Source organism: Paramisgurnus dabryanus, chromosome 16, assembly GCF_030506205.2.
Source record: "Paramisgurnus dabryanus chromosome 16, PD_genome_1.1, whole genome shotgun sequence".
NCBI classification, from domain to species: Eukaryota; Metazoa; Chordata; class Actinopteri; order Cypriniformes; family Cobitidae; genus Paramisgurnus; species Paramisgurnus dabryanus.
Window position 1 is genome coordinate 24,087,718 of NC_133352.1, and position 25,374 is coordinate 24,113,091.

General features: G+C 41.8%; 1 protein-coding gene across 8 annotated transcripts in view; it reads left to right on the forward strand.

Annotated features, from left to right (window-relative positions):
• Nucleotides 1–25,374, forward strand: part of diaph2 (diaphanous-related formin 2) — a 505,065-nt gene that overhangs the window by 174,127 nt on the left and 305,564 nt on the right. For 6 of the 8 annotated variants that reach the window (XM_065273074.2, XM_065273073.2, XM_065273078.2 and 3 more), the window contains 4 exons: nucleotides 2,705–2,769; nucleotides 4,586–4,690; nucleotides 10,916–10,978; nucleotides 14,589–14,909. In XM_065273074.2, the coding sequence (XP_065129146.2) occupies nucleotides 2,705–2,769; nucleotides 4,586–4,690; nucleotides 10,916–10,978; nucleotides 14,589–14,909 (554 nt within the window). The remainder of the gene's footprint in view (nucleotides 1–2,704; nucleotides 2,770–4,585; nucleotides 4,691–10,915; nucleotides 10,979–14,588; nucleotides 14,910–25,374) is intronic. The other 2 variants (XM_065273079.2, XM_073812201.1) reach the window with 1 other exon arrangement.

Sequence of the window (25,374 nt, forward strand, 5' to 3'; positions counted from 1 at the left end):
AGTCACAGTACAACATCATTTTAAATCAGTACTATCACACAATAATGATTGTCACCCTTCGTCTGCCATTGGTTGCCCAAATTTATATGAGCGGTTTACCAGACAGGATTTAGATTAATCTAGGACTAGACCTTATTTATATTTAAGTCATTTAAGTCGTTTTTACAAACAAACCTTACAAAAACAATACTGGTGTGTATCTCAAGACAAAACAATGACACTGATGTCAGTACAAATTATATCCAGCTAAAACATTCATTTTATGGCGCTTTCCATCGCATAGTACCCCATGGTTTGGTTTGGGTCAGGTTGGGTCAGCTAACCTCACTTTGGCTTGGTTAGCTTTTCCATCGAGTTTAGTAACACTTTGGAGTGGGAGGGATTAAAGGCTTGTAGTTATATTTGCGCTGCCTACTGCTGTGACATCATACAAGTGAGAGCGTCGTTGTACATTCCCATACATTTATTTATTTCTCAGTCCGCCACAAATTAAAATTGACCACCACAAATAGATGTTTGCACATCACGTTTATAACTACCTCTGTCTCAGATAACAGTTTCTTTACAAACACCCGTGGCGTCGGCCGATGTCCTCCGCTGAGCCTCATTTAAGCTGCATTTAAGCATATACGAATGTGCACGTCGCTAATGTCCCGCCATAAACGGCAAGTCTGTTCCTGATTCTCAATCAGTGGATGTTTATCATCGCTAAAAGAGAGTTTGGGAACTTATAGCAGAGCACAGAAGACAACATGTTTACTCGAGACAGCTCAAGTTAGCATGAGGGTAAAGCTAATATTTTACATTATAGCGATGACGCTGGTAGTGACGATTCACTCAGACCAATCAGTTATCTACGTCACGTTGTGGTATCAGCTCGGGTCGCTTGAAACCATGAACGAGGTGGTACTGAAAAAAGTATTGGGTAAGCAGTAAGCTGACCCAAACCAAACCGTGGGGTACTGTGCAATGGAAAACTGTGCGCCTTTATTCTGGGATTAGGATAAGACTTGATGTATACCAAGTCCAGGATACCACCCCATAGTCCTGTCCTCAACTTGTGTCATTGGTAAAGCCGATGCACAGAGCACATTTTTGGAGTGCAGTAGTTACATACATTTATATGTAAAAGCATCATTGTATGAGATATTAAGATTTGTTTATGAAGTTGTCTAGGTTAAGTTTTACGTTGGTAGATTTTTTTTCTCTTGTTTTATGACTAAATATAACATATTTTAATGAGGTTTATGCCTGAAATAAACCAAATATTTTGGCCATTAAGAGAGGAAAAATAAACTTAATTTAGTTTCTATATTTATCTTGATTAGATATCTGTAAAACTGTAAAACAGTAAAGTGATACTGATTTGGAATGTAATTGTGTGTTCATTGTTGTTCGGTGCTTTCAATGATGTTAGATTTTTACGTCTTGCATAAAACGTCTTTGCATTATGATTGCATTAGGAACAGCACACTGGACCTTAAAGCACTTCTTCCTGAGTTATTCATTAGAGCAACTCGGTTTTCCAGACTATTAAATTCTGTCTTGAACTGTATGGTCATCGGATAACATGGCCAAAACGTTTTTAGAATGAATAAAAGGAGTTTCAGATTTCTTTAACAAGCTTTAGGTAAAAGTGAGAGAACATTACTAAGTTAAATTACATCAATGAAAGAACAGAAAGACTTTTTTACGGTTTAATGGGATATTTGCACTATGATTATAGCCAACTTCAAAAGGTTCACATTTTGTTTCCGTCTCTCAACCCTCTTTTTGGACGAGACTGGTTGTCTTTGAGGACGTTAGGCAAATCACAGACGTACTTTCTATCGAACAAAGAAACTGACAGATGTCCTATGTTAATAATAGCTGATAAAACATCATTTAAAAAACTCACCCTGTTCGGATATTGCCTAACACTTCTTTGAAATCGTGTGGTGCGATGGGAGACACAACCGCAGCTAATAAAACTTTGTGATTTCCTGGAGAAGATCTAATTATCTTCCTCCGGTCCCCATGAGAGCCCTGTCTGAAACACCTGCACTCACCTGACACATAAGATAAGGTAGACTCATTATGAATAAATAAAACATTATCTGCAAAGCCCGCTTGGCATGTCATGTCTTATAAACGCAACACGACTTCTTCACCAGCCGTAGTTGTTATATTTGCATTTCTGGACATTTATCATTTGTTTTTATGATTAAATGTTTAAAAAAAGCTTTTTTGTGACCAATTGTATTGTTATCTACTTCTTGGGCACCAAAGACATTAATAAAATTAGAGTGATGTAAATTTTTATCTTGGTTCTTTTCATTTCCCCTTTTGTATTTTGTCACTACCATTTCTGTACCTTGCCAACAAAGGCTCATTAAAAGTTTCTAGACTCATCTGCAGAAACAACAACAACAAAAAAAAGGATTCTGTTAGATTTTCTCACTCCTTCACTTTAATGAGTTGAAAACAAATTTTCCAAGGTGCCGTTTTTAAATTTACATCTCAAACCTCCGGAACAGAATACAAATCTCCAGAGGGGAGGGGGAGTTAAGACAGTGACAGGTTCATTTCAATCTGTTCGCTTTTTTCTCTCCAGTTGCTTCTTTTGATTGTGTCTATTCTGTGTTAGATGTGAAAGCTTACTTATCATGTTAACAATACACAGAGTGATTTACATAAATGTGTTTTCTGTGTTTGCATATAACAGACCAGTGTGTGGATAAAGCCAAGGTGGAGGAAAGCGAGCAGAGAGCGTCTGAATTCTCCAAAAAGGTGAGCCTATTAATCAGGTAGAGCAGCCATTGGTATGCACACGGGTTGCTGTCACGAAACTTTTCTTCCATGAGCGGTGAAACGGTGCATTGATTGCTTTCGCCTGATCAATAGCTGGCAGCAGAGCAACATGATCTGTATCAGTGCAAGCAGAATCAATGCTGATGCTCCAATCTTCAGGCTTGTTTGTGCCACACTGGGAACTCTTTAAGATGTTTACAGGCAGTATTAGAATCCTGAGCGTTTCATATTATAATCTTTGAATTTAACCTGCTTCCTCTGGAGCTTTGTTTGGATGCTGCACTTTCATGTTCGCTGGCATTGTCGTTATGGCTGTATCCCATAATGCTCTGAGGGAACAGAAATTCTTAGTTTACTGTCCAATTCAACCAAATTTCAGCCAGACATTTAAGTGTTGTTTAAAGGCGGGGTGCTTGATCTCTGAAAGCCAATGTTGTCATTTTAAATCACCTAAACATATACGCCCCTACCCCAATAGAATCTGGACCTTCTTTTGACAGACCCGCCCCACACATACGCAACCCACGCAACAATGTCGGTTAGTAGACATGCCCCTTACTGCTGATTGGCTACAAGTGTGTTTTAGTACTCGGCCCGACTCCCTTTTCCAAAGTGTTTTTCAAAAATCATGCAGCGACACCCCATTCAGACAGCCAGCAACCAGCCATAGCAAGGGACGCAATCTCATTAATTTCAATGGAAACTGGGCGACTTCTGATGGCATGAGCGGAAGTGACCGTTGGCGACCGTATGGTCATCCTTCTCTCGTCAGTTACTGCCATGGATGGTACTCATTTGTTTATGACAAGCAGATTTAGAAACGCCTCATTGAAAGAGACGGGCAACACATCGATAACATGGCTGGCTGTCTGAATGCGGCTACAGACATCTCTGGGCGAATTTGTCCTAAGTTGTTATTAAGTAATATTTTGCACTACAATATTTTACTAAATTTAGGATGATTTTTAAACCTTACTCCTAGTGGCTTTACAAACGTTTAATGTGTTAAGGCAGACGTATGGTCAATTTTGACCCATTCGCAAGTGTCCACATACAGTGCACGTGACGCAATTTTCGTAATTAGGAAAGTGTGCGCATACTGTACACGCACCTTTGGATTTTCAAAACCCATACGTGTACAGGAGAATATATTATGTAGCCTAGGAGGTGCCCTGCATTTTTGCCACAGTGCGCATGCGTTGAACATTGAGTATACGTACGAGTCAAATAAACTGCGCTTTGCAAGTCTGTGCATTCGACCGTATGCGTATGTTCGCATACACGTTAAAAACAACGAACTATACTTTGGGCTTTAATGTGAAATGTATTTTTGTGTTTTACTGCATTGAAATATTGACTACAATTCATCCTGCATTAAGGGCCGTTCACGTCGCACCTCAAAACGTGTGTAAAACACTAGGTTCTTGTGCGGACTTGCCTGGAAAAAACTAGCATATTGCACACCTACATTTGAAATAATGAAAAGACACGATATGTGAATGGCCCCTTAATGCTAATTCTTATAGCTGCATACAGTATTTTTTAATAATAATCCAGATTCATCAACATTAAAAATAGAATAATAAAAAAATATTTTGCACCAGAGGCTATTCTATGCAAACATGTAAGGACACTTGATCGCTTTTATAACCTTCGCCTAGGATCAATAAGATCAACATGATAATGGTGCATATAGGTAAGGCAAGGTTAGCCCGGCCGACTGTGTTGATCTGTTCTATGATTGATGGTCTCCGCTGAGATGTTACATCAATGTGTTTGTGTGTACTGTCTGCAGTTCGATGAGGAGTTCAGTGCACGGCAGGAAGCTCAGGCCGAGCTGCAGAAACAGGAGGAGAAAATCAAAGGGCTGGAGGCGCAGATCAACACCCTTCAGGCGCAGGTAACTACACTTACTACACCCACCATACCATGGCCAACTGTACACACTCTTTCCTCCTTTTCTCACCACTTTACGTCTTTTATAAAACATTTGCAGACCCTCAAGGAGCCTCATTGGTTGGCACAATTCTTCCCAAGGGTATCAAACAGTGACCACCGCCTGTGTCCAGTGTGTTCACCTATAACATACATACTTTAGCCTTCTTGACACTGATTATACCTCAAAAGCGACTTGTGCTTTGTTTCTAAACTCTCAGAGGCTTCAGATCCTCTGAGACTTTTCTTATCTTTCCTCATGAGAGCTCGATGGCTTTCGCCCTGCCTTGAAAAGGCCCGTATCCCTTCAGAATTATGAAAAAAGCCTACTTGAGTTTCCAGACATAGTGATGCATCCCTTTTCAACTATTCTCAAATGGCTATTAGACTGCCAGGCATTAAATTTTCTGTAAATTATTCTATCTGTCAGGAAACCTGCTTAAACCTCAGTAAATCTCATCAAATCCTGGAAATGAGCTATATAAGGCCATTAGGATCACTGGTAGTTGTTTTCTGTATGTTTGTGAGGTCATATGAAACAGTTTTTCTCTGTCTGCCTTAAACGGTAATGTTACTGCTAATGTGATGGTTTAGGGAGAGACTTTGCTAATTTGGTCAAATTGAAACCTTTTTATCCTTTATCATGAATGCAGTGGTTCTCTAAGTGGGTATTTTAAGACTTGGGGGATTGTATGATTTAATAAAGGGCCAATCTCCTCTTGAAATTGTTGAATTTGATTTTTCTCAATAGCTCCATTCCAGTCTGTTTCTAGCTATTATATGAAGGATTGCATTACATCCGTGGGTCTCACATCATCATTCCTATCAAGAAAAACCTTCAGACCTTCTTCCACAAAAAGACTATTTCCTGCTAAACCCAATTTGCAACGTTTTAGATTCTACCGCTGCCTTGGGACAAAAGAGTAGCTTGCTTACTAGTTTATGGAGTTTAATATGAAAAAAGCACATTTCATGGTACAAATAGTTTTGTGGAAATCATATTTTTGCAGTTACAAAATCCCATCTTTGTCATCCTGTTTGCTTACCTGAGTGTTGCCAAGCTGTCTTACCCCTGATTCACCCCAGACGACCCTAACTGAGATTAGTTGCTGTCATTAAGGACCCTGACAGCTCAGACTACTATTCATTCTTACAAAGTTCACCAAATGAGCGCATTAGTGGAGGTGGCGCTACAACGTGCCAGTCCTTCTCGTGCAAGGTGGCACTTCTCTGAGCCCGGCACTTTATTTGTGTGCAGTTCTCACCCTTGCACTTCATCTGCCCTAAGAGGCGAATCACGGCACGTTACCCACTCACTGTCCATCCCTCCATCTGCCTCGTCCATCACACTCTCGACTCCTACACATATTCATGAGCCCAGGCCTCTATCCCCTACTCATCAGTCACCATCATTCCTCCTTTTTCGCACTCAACCGTGCTGAGCCACGCTGCATGCACCCAATTCGGATGGTACATCCTCCCCACGACACCGCAAGGAGTATGCAAATCTCTTTAATGACTGCTTACCTGCTCTCTCCTGCAGTCCTTGCTTTGACCAGAGCATCATTCAGCTGTTGTTTTTCTATGGGTCTGTGGTTTTATGTCCTCCTCTTTGAAGCACAGTGATCTCCAGCTTATTTACAAGTAGTGGAATCCTGTAGGCGCATACATTTTCCAAGATTTGGCAGAACATCTTCGCATCAGCAGTCGTGTGCTTCTGCTGGTGAACATGAAATGTGCTTGCTAAAGAAGAACAGGGCATGAGGGTGTGCTGTATACACTGTGGGTGTGCTGGCAAAACTAAAAGTAAAAGAAGCTCATAGGTTGTCATGCACGATGCTAACAAATTGTGCCCTTTATTAGACACTCGGTGGAGAACTACTCTCCCAGTGCAGATTCAAAATGTTGTCAGGTTGTGGGTGCACGACACATCACCATGAAAGCTGACTTGAGGAACATGCACTCACCCACACTAACTTGAGCCCACATGCGGTCTCGCTGTTCTTTATTACTGCGGTACAGATGGGAATTTGAACACAGTCATGTTCAGAGTAAAATGTTCATTGTATTTTTTCAACAGTATTCTTTTTCTAAAAATAAAATCACTACAAGCACTAAAACCTCTAATTTGTATTAAAGAGCACCTATTGTCCGATTCATGTTTTTAAATTTCATTTGGTGTGAAAGTGCGTATTAGTACATGCTAAAGATAAGCAAAAGGTACAAATCCCAAAGTTAACGATGACGCAAGTTATCATATCCAACGTAAATCTCTTTCCTTGGACTACAACAAACACACGGATCGTAGGCAACACTTTACTTCCTGGGATTGGTGATGTAGACAAGACCGACATTATCATAATTCCTCCCGCTTAGGACTCACAGCTTGTAAGTTAAGTCCTGTTAGCAACTGAATCTTTCAAATATGGTAAGAAATGTCACATTTCCTGCTGACATCAGAGGTATTCAGACCAATCACTACATACAGATTAGCTGGCCAATCAGGGACACAGAGCTTTTCAAATCCGTGCGTTTCAGGAAGAGAGTGAAATCTGGTGCTACAGTATAAAAATGTACGGTATGTGGAAAATAATGTGTTTTTTTTTTACCGTAGACCACGTGAACACATTGTATTATACCATATACACAAAATAACATTGTTTTTTAGCAGTGAAATAGGTGCTCATTAATGATTCAAAAAATTGAAAAAAGGGGCGGTTCACATTTTGCATCTTTTGCACCCTCAAGTTTGTTATTTCAAGGCGCGCGGTATGCGTACTAATAATGGAAGCGACATAGTCAAGGTTTTTCCAGGAGCGTCTGCACCGCATCGAGTTAAAAACATCTTGGGCCATATCTTGCACCCAGCGCAATTGACTTGGTCAGTGACGCATGTATCATTCGTATTTTGCACAGGCGCACAGCGGGTTTTTCCCTCCACAAACACACGTCGGTAAACTAGGGAATGAACTTGCGCTCCCTGGGCGGTTCAGCGCAAAAAAGAGGCGTGTTCCTGCGCAAACCATCCCTGATGCTATTTTGCAGTTTCAAAAAACAATTGCGCCACTGACCAGAAAAAAAAAGTTTAAAGTCAGTGGCGCGTTGCGCGTTGTTCATTATGCTATTTTAAGGGCGCATGCTTGACCATAATGTATAGCGTGCACAACGCGCACACACTTTGCTTATCTAATCTACACAGATGCAACAGTTATTTTTGCAAATCATAAATTGTTACACTTAAAAATATTAATTCACGAGATAAGGGGAATCATAGTGGTGAGCATTGTGGTGATAGTTTTTATTTATTGTGTGGCTGCGTTAAAAAATTCTCATGCAAATAACGATTAAAATATTTTCATAAGTTTATTGTGTGGCTGTATTACGTTTATTTTATGTAAATAATAATTAAAATGTTTTCACAAGAAACCTTAATATATGTGAACTTGATTTGTAAGAGTACTTTGGGGTTGGACCTTGCTTGCGTTTCTTGGGTCCGATTTCAAAGCCCCCAAACCCTTTCAGCGGTGAGGGTGGACGCAGCGATGTCCTGCTGGCATCAGGTCCTGAGGCAGATCCACCTCCCGTTACACGGCGTGCCCGATTTATGCTGGCAAGCTTGGGATTCCCCCGTCTCCTGACATCATTGTAGCACTTGGCGCAACGTCCTGGGGATGCCTATTTCCTCTCACGCCTGTTTAACCTACGCTGATTTGGGCGGGTTTCTCCTATCCCCATACAAAATAACTTCTCTGTCTTTGACTGCTCTTACAAGAACGTCGGTCTCCTCGGCTGTGAACCGCTCCTGGCGTGTGCCTGGTAAATCCGTCATAATAATAGCAACCCGCCATGGAACTTGCGCCCTTGCGTTTAAAGGGAATGTTGGATGACGTTCTGATTGGTTTATTTGACGTTACGCCCAAACCCCACCTATGAATAATGAACCTACTTCAGACCAACCCCTTATTGATTTGCGCCCGGCGCAAGAGTTATTTCTCACGCCGGGAAAATAGCAACAGCACCCAAGATCCGCCCACAAACTCACTTGCGCGTTGCGCTTCGCACTTGCGTTTCAGATCGTTAAAATAGGGCCCCTTAACTTTTCAGAATGACGCAAGCGCACCACAGGTCATGTGACAAGAACCTACGCGCATAGAGTTTTCCGCACGTTTTTAGGTTCGACATGTGAACGGCCCCTAAGTCTCCCTGTTTTACCTTTATTTTAACCACTGTCTCTTAAAGGAATAGTCCATTTTCTTAAAAGAAAAATCCAGATTATTTACTCACCACCATGTCATCCAAAATGTTGATGTCTTTCTTTGTTCAGTCCAGAAGAAATTATGTGTTTTTGAGGAAAACATTGCAGGATTTTTCTCATTTTAATGGACTTTAATGGACACCACCACTTAACACTTAACTCAACACTTAACAGTTTTTTTCAAGGGAGTTTCAAAGGACTATAAACGATCCCAAACGAGGCATAAGGGTCTTATCTAGCGAAACGATTGTCATTTTTGACACGAAAAATAAAAAATATGCACTTTTAAACCACAATTTAAGGTTTTAACATCCATTTAAAGAATATCAAACTGAAAGCACGAGTCTCATTTGAAATTTCTACACCAGTTTGCCATTATGATGACTACGTTCAATGACAACACCAAAGACATGCTTTTCATCAGATTTGCCTATAACATTTAATTGAAGAGTCATTAATCATGGAAACCAAATGCATATGAAAATAATGGTCAGCTTAGTTCATCAAAGCCTTGGTACAGAAATTCCTGGCTGAATGAACATAAAATAGGAAGTATAAATCTATAAAACAGCTTTGCACTTTATCTTTATGTGTTTTTAGAGTTATGATAGTGCATGCATTAGGCCCCTTTGCTCTGCCCAGTCCATTTTTAAACAAGAATATAACCTCATTTATGCATTTAGCTAATGCTTTTATTCAAAACAGCTTACATTGCATAAAAAGTATGTAATGTATTAGTTCATAAAATGTACAGTAGCAAATTCCAGAGGTGTAGTCTGTTTGGAATTATTAGTTACTTCATGTTAACACCAACAAAAGCACATTTCTGCAGGGATCTCACACACCTCCCTTTTGGCCATTCACGTGAAAGGTGATGGAGTCAGAGGTGAGAAATCGAATGGTAGCTCACTTAATAATTCAGAGCTCAAGTGATGCTAGGGGAGAAATCTCTTTTGCAGCACCCTGATAGGTTTCAGAAAGCTCTGCGGTCAGCTGTCTTACCAGCATGGGACTCATAACATTGCAGTGCAGTGCAGGGCTGGCCAATTGTCTTATTGATGCTGCTGAGCTGGATTAGGCAGAGATTCTGGAGGTAATGATGCCCATAACAATGCTACGCTGGAGTCACAGAGCTGGTTGCCATGTGCCCTGCGTTGTTGCCATGGCCAGTATCACGGAAACAGCCAGTCTGTTCACCTTTACAAGCTGATTCATTACAAACAAAGGCGGCTTTCCAAACCTGATTAGCTTTTGGTTCAGCAGTCGTCAACATGGATCTTATTTTCCATTACATGTCTTTAATATTTGATTCTGTCTTATGTGCATTAAGGAAAGACAGCACCTTATAAGTGTATTTGAAAGGCAGTGGAGTACGCACCCTCTGAATGAAAAGAGACTGTTAAGATGTTATTTTCCCCTTTGCTTTTTCAAAAGAGGCTGCTCATAGCGAGTTCAAAGCATCACTGAATCTAAGTGCTTGCGCTAAATTTGTTGGGTATGTCACAAGGCACTGAAATGATGGGAAGGATGAGGAATGACTTGAAAGAAATCAGCATCAGCCACCAATTTACTGCATTCTCCACACGAGCAGCTGCGCCTTGTACGTTCTTTAAAATGGACAAAGCATCATGAAAATGACCAAAGCAAATTGTGTCTGAAACTGGCGGGTTTAATGATGTTCTTAATTTATGAATCCCTCAAGTGCAAACCTTTACATGAACAAGTAAAGCTGATGAGCTGCCTGCATTCAAAATGACCTTGTAACTCATGCATATAACTTGTAACTCAAGTAAGTAAAGTTGGCACAACGTTCTTTTTGTTCCTCTGCCCGCATCAGGAATGGAATCTGTTCTCTGCAGCTAAACAGAATCTGTTTTTGGCTTAATGTTGTCCTGTCTGTCTGTGTATCTGTCTGTGTGTCCCTCACCTGTCCAGTTGACTAGTGAGAGAGACAAGCTCAAAGAGGCAGAGAAACGCATCAGCGAAAGAGATGTCAAGGTGGGTGACCCATCCCTCCAGCAGCATGCACAATGCATCCACCCACCGTTATTAAAAATCCGATTTTTTTATACCTTTCAACAGGTTGATCAAACCCGTCACCCTTCAGTGATCAGCCAGAGCCTTGATTTGTTGCTTTGTCTCATAAGACTCTCAACAGATGCTGTGCAATCATTCATTACAAATGCATGCTACACATTTAGACCATAATCCTGTCCCACATATCCATCTGATGATGAGACCTGCAAAAAGGAAAATTTTCAGTGCTCAAGCTTATTATTGTCCCACTATGATTATTTCTTTGTCTACACCTACACTTCATATTTTTTTTGCTCTTTATTCATCCCATTTTATATTAAACAAAAGCTGTAAATTTGCAGACATACAAAGCAAGCACTACAGGAGTTATAGCTATAGGGCGAAATGAACCCTTATCATTGGATTTAACTAGACTACTGTAACTCTCATAAGTAAGCGCATCTAATTGAATTTGCCTCTCGCTCATCGGAGATGAGATTGGGGTGGTTTAATTGTGTGTTGGCCCTAGTTAATTACGCGAATTGCGACTGTTCGTACCACAAGTGCCCTCCCTCCCGTTGAGAGTATAAATGGATGCTTGTCCCCCACAAAACTCTCTTGCCCTTAGAAACAGATACAGTTTCAGGCACCACGACTGCTAATTAGTGCAGCTCAAGAATATGAGAGAAGGCCTTTAGAATGCTTGAGGCTGGTGGGACGTCGACTCTGCCCTCGTGGTTATCCCGCAGTTCAAATCAAAGGCCAACTCGGACCTTCATCATCCTCTCTATCCAGAATTTCTAGACTTTAATGACTTTTTAAAGCTAGGCAAGCATTCGAAATGAAAACGGAGTGGGAAACCATTCTGAAATGAAACACTTTCCTTTGAAAAATTGATATTGTTTAGAAAAAAGAATAAGGGGCATGGCTAGAGAAAATAGTGTGTGCCAGGAGCTCATTAAGATTCCACAATTGTGGCTGGAGGGCTCACAACACACCACACGCTGTCACAGAGGGCCAAAGTGAGGTGGAAATGACGGAAATACTCTAATTTACCAACTAATTGCTGCCATTCTCTTGCATTAAACTTAAAAGAGAAAATGGGCCACGACGGGCCGGAGATTGACAGGTGCATAATCACGGGACGGGGTAATCGTCGAGGGACCTTGGCTTCCTGCATGATGCTCCTACACCTTTTTAATTTCCTCTCTAATAAACAATCCACTGCCTGCATTGTGTAATCAAACACTCGGTAATGCATATAAAAATGTGACTAGACGCATATCATTCTGCTCATCAGGCTGGAGCGCAGAGAGGGGAATTGCTTTGGAAAATGAGAAACTTTACTAAGCAGGAAAGAGAATGAGGCTGAAAGTACGTTTTGAGATGACGTAAAGGGAAAAAAGAGAAACCATTGCTTTTCAATCATCCAAAGGTCAAGTCATATCTGAGCTATTGGGAGTACTAATTGACGCATTTGCATATCATTTGTTGCTAAGAGTCTGGCCGGCCCTTTATCAGTGATTCAAAATACCTGTTTATTTTGTTGTGTGCAGAGCAGGGCTGACTTGTCAAGACATTTACCGCTCTTAGTCTTATCAGTTACTGGATGAATTCAGCACTATCACCTCCATAATGGCTTCTGTTATTGGAGATCATCTTGTGAACTGCAGGAATAGAGGAAGTCGGTTATCTTACAAGGAAAGAAAGTCAATAAATAAAACGGACCAACACATCGAGTTTAAAGCACCATGAATCGGGCTCAAGGTTAAGGATTCAGAGGTCAACTGCCTGCCGCCACTAGTTGCCTAAACGTTCAAGCCCGATTACGCTTCTCATTACCGCTAAAGGTTCAGGTGGCTGCATCCTATTCATACGCTCAATCTATTAGCAAATTACAGAGGCAATTTACATGTTAATCAAGTCTAATGGTTTACCCTCATCTGTTATGCCTTATGATTAAACGAGATGAATCAGTCTACACAAAGCACTTTCCATATTTCATACGCAAACAAATATCGATAGTGTCAACTTGTCATTCATTGTAATCACAGCAAGTATGTTTCATACGAAACGAATGAACGCTTATGTCATTATGTCTTAAAAACACAACAACAGATGATCATGGCAAACTTCATCATGTTTATTTCTTTTGAGTTATGCCCGCAATAATAGTCGCTTTTTCATTTTCTGCTACTAATCTGAATGCAAAATGGCTTTTGAATTGTGTGTGTGTGTGTGTGTGTGTGTGTGTGTGGCAAGCATATGGAATGTATGAAACACTTTATGGCCTATAGATTTTGCTTGACGTATACAATAATTGACAGTACTACATGATTTTTAATTTTAATGATGGTAATATAATTTCTTTTTATGTGACATGCATGCACAAATAATGTTTTGTATAGATTAGTAAATCACTGCCTAAAGTATCAGTTTCAGATTGCACATTTAAAACTTGGAAAAGAAGATTGCATTTTGAATATTTGAAGAAAACACATCAATATTACAATGCTCCCATTCCCTTTTAATCACTGCTCGCCACACGACTGTTAGAGCCAATGTAGTTCAGCTCCTGCTGTCCGTGCTCAGTTGTGTACTCCCACAAACATTTGCTATAATCAGTGAAGGTGCCTACACAACAGAATAAATCTCTTATTTACACAATATACTGTATATGCTTTGTTGATTATGATGGGAACACTTTAGTTTTGTTACATATATTTAAGTATAAATCTACATTAAATCAAATTTTTTATTGATACTTTAAACACATTTGCAGCCCGTTTGCACCAGCCATAGTCATAATCTTTATTTTCCTTTAATTGTATAGTCCTACTCAAACATTTTCTTAGTCTCTCTGTCTTAATATCTAGTTTTCTGTCTGATGGAAGTCTGCTACTTGATACACTGAATGTTAAAAGCTCTCTGATCTCCACACTGCAAAACTTCACATACACAAAAAGGCCTCCACATATTCGCTTTGTCTTTCATACAGTACATAACTTGTCAGATTGCTCCTTTTAAGCCTGCAACTTGACAGATGTGTACATTAAAAATAGTCAAATAAATTTGACCTTTTGTTTATTTATTTATTTATTTATATATTCATTGTGACTACCTGACCCTCAGGAATTGCCATGTCCCAGTTTTCCCAGTGAGAGGATCACTGATTCTCAGGAGGCGGCGCTCAGTGCTCTAGACAGACAGCTGCTCAGTGAAGGGATCTAGTGCCTGGAGGGAAGGCCCAAGTCATCCTTCAGCTTTTATCAACTTTTATTTAATGCATGCTAGAAGCCCACACCCCCATCTCTCTTTCTTGTACTTTCAGTTTTAGACCCGTTTTAATGCACTCTCTTAAAATGAAAAGTCAGATGCCGCAAACACTGTGTTTTTATCCTCCACTCTCCTGTGCCCTTATCTCACTCACTAGTTTTGGTGGGATAAACCATGTAATGGCGATAAAAGCATGGGCCTTTGGGTATAGAGCCTGAGTGCGAGCGGTTGAGGTGAATGGTTCGACTCACTGCGTTCCTGGGTTTTTCAAGACGCATTTTCTTATTTGTCACTGGATTTATTTATTTTTTTGCAGATCGCGGCAGGACCTGGAGCTGGCAGTCTAATTCCTCCACCACCACCAGGGGGCATCGCGCCACCACCACCTCCCCCTCCACCACCTGGAGGTATACCACCTCCTCCACCGCCTCCTCCTTGCCCGGCAAGTATGGGACCTCCACCACCACCTCCTCCTCCTGGCTTCGGCCCTCCACCGCCACCTCCTGGTGGAGGCCCACCCCCTCCTCCCGGTATGCTTTTTGCTCATACCCCACCTGTTGTACAGCTGCCTTACGGGCTGGTGCCCAAGAAGATTTACAAACCTGAGACCGTCATGAAGCGGGTGAACTGGTCAAAGGTAAGACAGATGAAGAAACCTCAGCCTACTTATTTTTTTTTTTTTAAATAAAGCTTCAATGGAGTTTGAACAGTTTAAAGGAGCATTTCACCCATAGAAACATTGATCATTATTGAAAGTGCGTCATATTTGTAGTCGAAATGTAACATACATTTTGAATTTGGTGCCTATTTGACCGAGAAAAGGGTGTTTATAGTCTCACCCCCTCAACAAAGCTATTGGACTTCCTGCTTTCCATGATGCAACATGATGATTTTTACATCATTGAAAGAAGGAAGTGCAACACTGAAATCTGTTTTTCTCTTGTCTCAGGGGCAATTGAGGAAATGATGCATGAACATTCAAAAACAAGACTGGGGTTCTAACTATACAAAGCTTAAAGCAACACCAAAGAGTTTTTTTACCTTAAAATAACGTTTACAAAAAAGTTTCAGTGGTTCATCCACTCAAAACAGGGTGAATGGCACTTTCACATTCGCTTTGCAGCCCTCTATCGGCCAAAACCGCACTAAAGAAGTTTCCAACCGTCGGGTAGTGGTCCTGTAGTTCGAGTGAAAACTACAAAAACTTGCTTTACGGCAGACCTACAATCCAATCAGAGCTAGCTATGCTGCAGTATTTACGACAGTGGTAATGAACAATTACGCTTCTAACCTGTAGGGGGAGCAAAGAGCAATAAGTCTTTAGTGTTGCTTTAATGCAAATGGGTGAAGTGTCCATTTAAACGTGTGTTTTTGTACTGGTGACGCAGTCCAAGGTCAACAATAAATTGCAAATTGTGGTGGTAATTTAGCCTCCGCAAAGTAAAAGAGGACGATGAGAATAAAGAATGAAAAAGAGAGTGAGACTTCTTTTAGTGGGAGTTGATGGTCCAAAGCCTGCGAGTACATGCAGCTTATTAAAAAGATCGTTGAGCCGTGAGCCTCACGACTCTCCACTCTGCCTCCCTTTCAAGATATCAGGCCGTAAACTATTTCATTAGCTCAAGTGCCCTTGCTCGCACACATTCCTGACGTAGTTGAATACATATTTTTTTTGGACAAAATAAATGAAATAAAACACAAATACATAAAACAATGTTGCGTAATCCTCCATTGCATTTAAATTATTTCTATGGTTCAACCTCTTCATGTCATCTCCTTTTAACTCTCAATCATTAATTTATCCATTACCTTGGGGACTTTTGCAGTGTAAAAACTGGATTAATTTATTTGTACTTTTGTAATGTCTGTGCTCGACCTTGTCTTTAACTCATTTATGCTGTGAGGGCAGCCTCCTCCACAGGCTCAGTACTCTTAAAAATAAATAAATAAATACAGAAATGAAATCAAATTTAATTAGAAGGCATAAAGAAGAGTGTTTTGCATCATGCTTTACCTAATACACTTATCAAATCACAAACTTTTTTTACACAAATCAAACATTTTTGATCTTTTATTGCTCTTGCTGCGCCTCAGTGCTTGACATGTTGTTTTGCTTTTGAAGATGTTCAGAATTAGGGTATACAGAAAGGAGAAGCACCTTAATTGTAGTGCAGCTGGAGGTTAATGCTTTTCTGTGGGTCTCTATAAACCAAATACAAATATTGGATGGCACTTATGGTTAAATGTTAGCCTTTCAAGATCAAGTAAGATTCAAAATCTAAAGAACGTTATCTTAGACAGATACAAATAGCAATAGATGTGAAAAATGAGTTTGTTTGTTTCCTTTGGCACAGACAGCAGCTGCAGGTACAGGATTATTTTTGTATATATGTTATGTCAGAGGTGCATACTGTCAGGTGTCATTGCAAATCATGTTATGTGTGCTTTGTGTATGCGCCGGGCACCTGTACTCTCTAGAGCTCTGTTATCATTAAACTGGCTTCTCCAGAGTCACTCAGTGTCATTCCCACCCACCGAAGTGACGTTTCAATTAAAAAAAAATAATATGTCATCGCTCAGTTATATACAGCTAAGAACTGGTGAAAAGAGTGAATGACAAATAGACATGCAACGATGCAAATATTTACTGTTCCACTGTTGACATACATTTCCTCATTCATACTCTTAGACAAGCATTGATGAGGTGATGTCAGGTGGTGAAGTTGAGATCATTCTGCCGTGCTGAAGTTGATGTGTCGGCGATAGGTGTCAGAAAGGGAGTGAGGGTGGATGAAAATGAAAATGAGTTTGCATTTTGGTATTTTGAATCACCCACAGGGAACCTCTCACAACATAGACAGATAACAGTCAGACAGTAACAGTAGCCAGCAGCAATGAAGTCAGGAAACACTCCAGCCCCTATGCCCTTTCCAATCTTTCCCTAAAGCACGGACTTTCAAATAGCCACGTCGGAGATTGGTGCCTGGAGGTGATGTAATGTAATTTCACCAACTGTTAGAATGGCCACACAGGGGAGCCGCGCTCCGTTACGGAAAGTAAATGATTGCTCGGGTCTGCGGCTAAAACCGTTCAGAGCAGTTCGCCTGCTGCCCGAGATGGGCGTTTCTGCCCGGGGCGAGAGAAAACCGCTGTATTTTAGTCTTCCACTTGTGTGAGAGCAAGGTCACCCTGGCTGGGCCTCCTGTTAATTGCTCTGTTTGGAAGAGCTATGATTTTTGGGAGGCAGCACACTTATGTTTTCTTCTTACCATCTCCACTGTCTCTTTTCAGGGAGAGAGAAAAAGGGATGTGATACTGTACAGTAATAATGAGGGGCTGCTGGAGAAGCATGAGGTTGTGTGTGGTGGCAGCAGAGGAGATAAATGCATCACGTGGTGTGGAGTGGCAGGAGATTTGAGCGCTGAGGGATTTAGCTAATGTGTTGTTTGTTTAACATGCCAGAGTATAGGCACAGATGAAGAGCGGTCTCAAAATTATCTCGCTCTGGAATGGACACCATCTCCACTAACACATGCAATACTGCCATAAGACAGGCTAAGGGGGCGTGCACACCAAGGTGTTTACACTGACTGCCGGCATATGTTTTCAATTGTTTCCAATGGAAGCGCTGTGCTTTTTAAAAAATGCCAGCGCTGGCAGGTTTATTTCTCGCCTTTTTTGAGCTGTTTAAAAATAATTAACTGTGGGTGAAACGCTGAGTTTTTCAATGTCACTTTTCACTCGGCCATCCAATCACAGTTGAGGAATGGTGGGACAAATATCACAACAACCAACCGACGCATTGTTCAATGACTGATAAACAAAACATAAGCATCATAGGAACCAAAGCTTTGGCAAATGCCCATAGTCGGCATCCACCTGGGGTTTTCACCCACGTTTAAAAGCTTAGATGTGCATGCCCTTTTAGTTCATATTAGAGTTGATCGGTTTATTGGGCATATTTAAAAAAAAAATCGGCTTTGGCCGATTGTGCTTCAAATTAGGCTGATTAATAGGCAGGCACATCTGCGGGCAGCTAAACGTTGTTGTAGAACACCATAGATATGTACACTAGATGTCGCCTTTGCTACGACGGTTCATTGGACCGAATGCGTCAAATAAAGCCGCCTTCTTGAAACAGGGGAACCCCGCATCAGCGTCATTGTAGTAGGCAATGGTGTAACGTAAATAAAATCAACATAAATCGTCATGAACGCGATTTTCTTGGTTTTGGCAACAGTTAGACATGTATTAAGCATGAGTCCAGAAAAAAATAAAAATTTGGATATTGTGAAAATCTACTTTTTCTAACTATAATGCATAGTTCTAGTAGGCCTAACATCCATACGCAGCACAAAAGTCCAGCATCATCTATGAATTCGAAGTACAGGCAGAGATAGCAGTTTTACCTAGCTACTCCTTATGACAAGACCCCTGTTCCAAGATGGCGGCGGTTTTGACGCATGCTTAGAACCCCAAGGCGACATCTAGTGTATATATCTATGGTATAACACGTGACACAGCCTCTTGCTGCAAGCAGATCTTGCCCTAAAGTCCTATTTATGATCGTAAGGTAGCTACGCCATAGGTTATCTATAGCCTCTGCGTAGCCTGACGTGCACCTCGCCAAATTTTTAACAGGGCGTCAGTTCTATGCAGACCCCAAGCACTTTGATTGGTCCACTAGAACCTCTCCTGTCAGGTAAAAAACTGTGTAATAGGTATTTCCTTTTGCGACGGTGAGAACAAAGATGAACCAAGTTAAGGAGTGATTTCACTCAAATTGCAACATTATTCGCTGTTTATTTACTTCCATCATTGCTGGACATCTCAAAACATACACAAGTAGTTGCTGTTTCTTCTTTGTTTGTGGATTAAACTTGCCAAGATGCTTCTTCATTGACAAACGTGCTGCTACTGTGGTAACACGTGTGGATACTGCCTACCAGCGTTCTGCATGTGTGTTTCCACGTCGGCGCGGACAACGACGCAAAAGTATAAATGAAAACCGACGCGTAACCTACTGTACACCGTCGTGGCTATGCCATAGGACCTACGCCCAAAAATAACGAGTCCTTAAGGCTGCGTCTGAGACTCTGCAGCTGTGGCATGTTCACAGACAGCTTTAGTAAACAATGGCTGGATCTCGCAAATTAAAAGCAGCCAGTACAACAGCACAACAGGCTCTTGCGGTACATCGTCCGTATGATCATAAAGATTGGGCTCATTAAATGTGATTAATGAGTGATGATCTTGATGTTTGCGGGACAGAAAATGAGCGGAGAGCAGCCCGCGGAGTCTTTCTGTCTCTAAACTCTCTCTCCCTTGCACTTATTCACTGATATGATGGTGAAAGGTCGGAAGACCAAATCATATACAGCGAGGAAATGTCTGTGTTGTTACAGTGACACTTTATTATAGTTTTGCGATGCCCAGTCGGGATTAACACACAACACATCTGATTCGCGAACAAACTCCTTTAAACCGATTCGTTTGAAGGAACGGTTGAAACAACAGATCTGTCCAACACTGAACTCACAAGATGTCACTGTCAGCATCTCAGAAATGAAAATGTAAAAATGAAAATGTAGGAAATGTGCTTTAAGAGTGTTTAGAAAGATTTGCCCTAAATAACAGTGTAAAAAATAAAAAATAGACTTTACTATGCTAACTTTATGATGCTTAAATAATTTATCAGGTCTACCAAAGAAGGATTTATCCTACAAAGCAAAAAAGCCTTTGTCAAAACACAAGAAATAATGACCGCAAAGTAATATCTGTGTCTGATAAATGCATGATGTGGAGGAGGTTGTAAAAATCTTCAGAAAGACCAGTAATATATTTTTTTATACTTTGGCTTTAGTAGTGACATTTTTACATTAAAAATATCTGCTCATGATGAGGACATTTTGACTATTATGTACAAACAGAAAATCGGCTTCATATGTTGGCCATCGGCTGCCCTGATTTCTAAATATCGGCATTGGCCAGTGAAAAAAACCCCATATCGGTCGACCTCTAGTTTAGATTATGTGTGCTCTTGCTACTTTATTTTCTTGTATGAATGATGTAAACTGAGTGATATTGGGTTTTTTTTAGATTCAGATCATGTTGATGAACAGAACGGCTTTTATTTCTAATGAAAGACAAATGAATAGAGTGTGTATATCCATAAATACAGTAACTCCTTTAGATGTCATGTCACTTGTTCTTCTTGCCATTGTGGACAGATCCTAATTATATCCTACACTTATCTTGGAAACAGTGGTATGTATGTGCCGTTAGACATATTTTTCTAGTCGTTGTGCTACAATTATAGAAATTACCACAACAATGTACGCTAAGATTAGGAAAGAAATGTCTTCACAAAGGTATCATTTCATGTCTTACACAACTGCTCATTTTCTTTTCATTTGGGCTTGATGGGTGATGTGTTGATTGTGGAGGAAAAAGACAAAAACATGCCCATGACTGTTTTCACTTGTGAATGTGATTGTGCCTTGTGCTGGTATTTAATATGGACATGTATTAAATAGATGGCAATTGATGACTTTTTTCTATTGTACGTGGTGTCTTTATATGCATATTAGCTTTTCTCAGAATAGCGTGAGCATTGTTACAAAAGTTAGATGAAGGTAATAAAGTTGTCACAGGGGTGGTTACTTTTCAAAAAGTACACTTGTGTACCTAAAAGGTGCGTATTGGTACATCAAAGGTACATATTTGGCCCTTTTCCACCAAGGCAGTTTGAGTGCTGGTTCAGAACCAGAGCCTAATTTCCTCTACCACTAGCTTAAAGTGGTATTGCTGGTCTAGTATTAAGAACCGATTGTGTCTGTGGGTGGGGTTACTGTGATGATACTGTACTACAGGTGTAGCTGCATGCTAAGGCTAACGTTGCTTTGTGTAAATGATAAAATGTGTTATGTGTCGATTGCAACCTTTGTTTACATAAATTACTTTGAACTGCACGTACACGTTGGATTGGCTGCGTTTGGATGCCAGTGTAGGTATGCAAAGTTATGACCTTTAATAATAATGCAACATTTACTCGCCAGTCGACCCAACTTTGGAAAGAGGGTAAGTGGTACCTGGTATTATATTTCTACCAAAATGGTACACATTAATACCTTTTTCTGAGACTGTATGTACAAGATCGCTTTGGCCAGAAGTCACCAATAGCTTTCGGTCTTAAATTTTGTGCCCTCCCACACCTAATTTATCGCTCGTATTGGATTTGACAGTGGCGAGTACACAGTAAAATCTTCTCATTGTTCTTTTGTAATGAAGTGGAGAGAATAAGCCAGAGATGATGGGGGTGAGGTCAGTACCCATGAACTGCGAGTAAAGAAAATGGACAATGAAGGTTTGGAATTACACAGTTTCAAATTACCACTTCTTTCCACATGATATCATTACTTTGATCCTAATTCTAATTCCACACACAAACAGAAGTGCACACCAGGAAGGTGCAGATGTAGTTTTAAAATCGACTAGTCAGTGGATTGTCTGAACAGCTAGTGCACTAATCAGTCTTTAAGAACGCTTAGGTTACTCACGTAACCCCGGTTCCCTGAAATAACGGGAACGAAGCATTGCGTCAGTTAGCTGACGCTATGGGGGGAAACTCCTGTTTACTCCGTGACTGAAGCCTATTGGTTAACGTCTGTACAAAGTACAGACCAATGACGTTTGAACCCGCGCGCGGGAGGAACGCGTCCTTATATAAGCGCGGTTCAATCGTCAGGAGCTCATTATATTCGACTGAAGCGCGCAGCCGAATAACACTCGCTGCGTAGACGTTTGTAGCACGGCAAGAGACGCAATGCTTCGTTCCCGTTATTTCAGGGAACCGGGGTTACGTGAGTAACCTAAGCGTTCCCTTTCAATACGGTTCACTTCGCATTGCGTCAGTTAGCTGACGCTATGGGGGAACGTAATCCCATCACGCCGTGCATACACAACGTACTGAAGTGCCTTACCGGAGAGACACTGCGTGTGGCCCTATACCCGGCATATTCACAGCTTAAAAAGCAAATGTGTAAGCACCATATAAATTGTTGACGCGCACACGGTGGGGTTTTAAACGCACCGGGGGCACATAACATAGCACAAGACGGCGAGGTACCGAGCGCGCCGCGGCTGTGCGAGATAAGTAAATTCAGAGTCACGTTGGTGAGCTCGCTGAGCGCACCGTGGTGTACACATAAAACGCATGAGCGTGCATGATTGAGCCGAGAGAACCTGCGCTCGTAGGGCAGGGACGTCTAAGCTGTACAATCTGACAACGTAGACGGCGAAGACCAGCCGGCCGCGTAGCAGATATCAAATATAGATATAGATACCCCTGTAGACCAAGTTCATGAAGAAGCCAAACTCGCAGAGAGTGGGCTCTATATAGGACATAGCTCATAGAGGGGCGTGAGCCAGTGCGATGGTTTCAACGATCCATCTAAATAACCACTGTTAGCAACAGACATACGTAGTGAGTGATCTGCGAAGCTCACGAACGGCCGATCTGACTATAATATGCGGCAGAACGGTTCGTAGCGTGGGATTATACAGATACCACAATAGTTTGAACCCAGGTGCACCCTCGAGCGCATCGGGATGCATATAGGTAGTATTATAGTGCACAGATCGGTGAGCTTTCCAAGCGCGCCGTAAATGTGTATTGACTATAAATTGCACGGGCACAGGTGAACACTTGAATACATCGTGAATGCATATAGATGAATCAGAGTGTTATAGTGCACAGGCCGGCAAGATTCTCGAGCGCGCCGTCATGTGTTCTGATAATAAATTGTGCGCACACGGGTGAACTCTTCAGTGCACCGTGAATGCGTATAGATAAATCAGTGCACAGAACGCGCCGTGAATGTGTACAAATATGATTGATGAACGTAACGGTGGGCACCCAACGCACCGTGAACGTACACAGATGAACAACAATGTATGTGTCACAAATCATAACACAGCTGTGTATACAGGTGAGCTTTCCCAAGCGCATCTTATTGTATACCAAAATGTTATAGCGTGTACATGTGAGCTTCTCTAAGCGCACGGTGGACGCATATAATTAAAAACCATATCGTGCATACAGGTGAGCTAATGGGCGCACCTTTAATGCAACAAACCACAGTAGTGCGAAGCAGGGATGTCGAAGCTGTAAACTGACAACGTGGACGGCGGGGACCAGCCGGCCGTGTCACAATTGTCAAATGAGAAACCTCTAAGACCATGCCCATGCTCTAAGACAAGTGAGCATAATTGTCACGGGAGGTGATAACGTCAACGATCCATAAATAGCCTGTATTGACAGGTGCTCTAGTGAGTGATCTGTGACGCAGATGAACAGCTGATCGTCTGATGTACGTCAGACGTATGTGTCATCCAGGACCTTGGACAGTTCCAGAGCGCTGTGCCTCGGGCACCGTCCGCATCTGAGAAATGACAGGCTTATGAATAAAGTGAATGGCCAGCCGTAAAAGCATGGTTCGCTGTTACCGCCGCCGTCCGCATCTGAGAGATGACAGGCTTGTGAATTAAATGAATGGTCGGTCGTAAAAGCGTGGTTCGCTGTTATCACGGCCACATAGATATAGGTAGGGGAGAGAGCCGCCGTGCCTCTGTAGTGAGGAGAAAAGTGTTCCACCCACGATTCGCGGGGGGTATTGACTTTCAAATGTCACTAGACAGAATGGATCAGACTTTGCATAAGGACGCCTCGTGAAAGGGGTCCTAGCAGCTTGTGTCAATGTGTCATAAGGCACGTAATGTAGGTCGTGTCCCACGGATGCCATCTCCGCACGCCCATCGTAATGGGTTAATATTGGTAGTTTAAGCATGAGGTGCGTATCACTCTGATTGAACATAGCTTATAAAGCGATGCAATGAGTTTATAAAGGAGATGACTCGTCAGCTTGTTCAGGTGGCGAGATCTCAGTCTGGTTCGATAAATAATGAAACCACCGTAGATTGCCCGACCGCATTATCACAATAACACGGTCGAGAGTGCTGCAGTGCTAAATCATCCTCTTAATGTACCGTATTCACAGTACAAGGTGATTTATATGAGACAAACGGCGTTCCACGCGCCGAAGGCTGATTGCCGTCGTAAAGCGTGTTCAACCCACAGCAAATGCTGGGCTAGCTCGTAATGACAGCACTTCATGCAGCAGTGTGTAACTTAAGCAAGCTTCCCGGCCGTCAGCTCGGGGCGGGACCTTTGCTTAGTCAAACTGAAGTGGACTTATGAACAATGCCACGATATTCAGCTTTCTGAGGCTCGTTACGTGCGCCCGTCTTAAACGAGATGCCGCGCGCGTCTGACTGTGCGCGCGCTTTAAGCTTTGAAACTTATTGTGGCGGGTAGCAAGCTCACTTGAGGTTGATATTACCCTTAATATCTCCGAGTATTGGAGCGGAGGTGTGAGCGTCTTCGGACCGCTAATATAAATCAGCTATATGGCCGAAAAACGTCATAAACCGCTTGGCTGTAAGCCTTTGAGTGGCCGTCCGGAGAGGGCGCGATTCAAACGCTTGGAGCCATGCAAAAGTCTGAGGCTGTCCTTCCTCTAGGAAGAGAGAATAACAGCCGTAAGACCGTGCTCGTTTGCGCCATCAGCATCGTAGCGGAGAAACTGAGGTGGGCTGCGAGCGAATTTGGCAGAAAGGTGTTAGAGACACCGTACAGTCGTGGGGTGTCAATACACAGTATATGGCCAAACCGGGGTTTTTTCGGCTAGCGTCGATAGAATTATGGACAGCGGGCCGTGTGTGCGTATTACTGATTGCTTGTCAGTAAGGCGATAAAGTGTTTAGAGACACCGTACAACCGTGGGTGTCAATACACAGTATAGTAAGCACGGAAATTACTCTTTTTAGAGGAATTAAATACCGTTCGCCACTATAGTGAGGTCGCATAGCCGACAGTATTACACAGTATGTTTGGATAAACAGCACACAGAAAACATTTCAGGGCAGTCCAGCCGAGGCGCGACATAACCCCTTTTTCCCAGACAGTTGCGTTCTCTGTTGATGCAGCTATGCTGCGGAGACCAGAGCTCAGCCGTTCAGGTGCACAAGCCTCAGTAGTGACG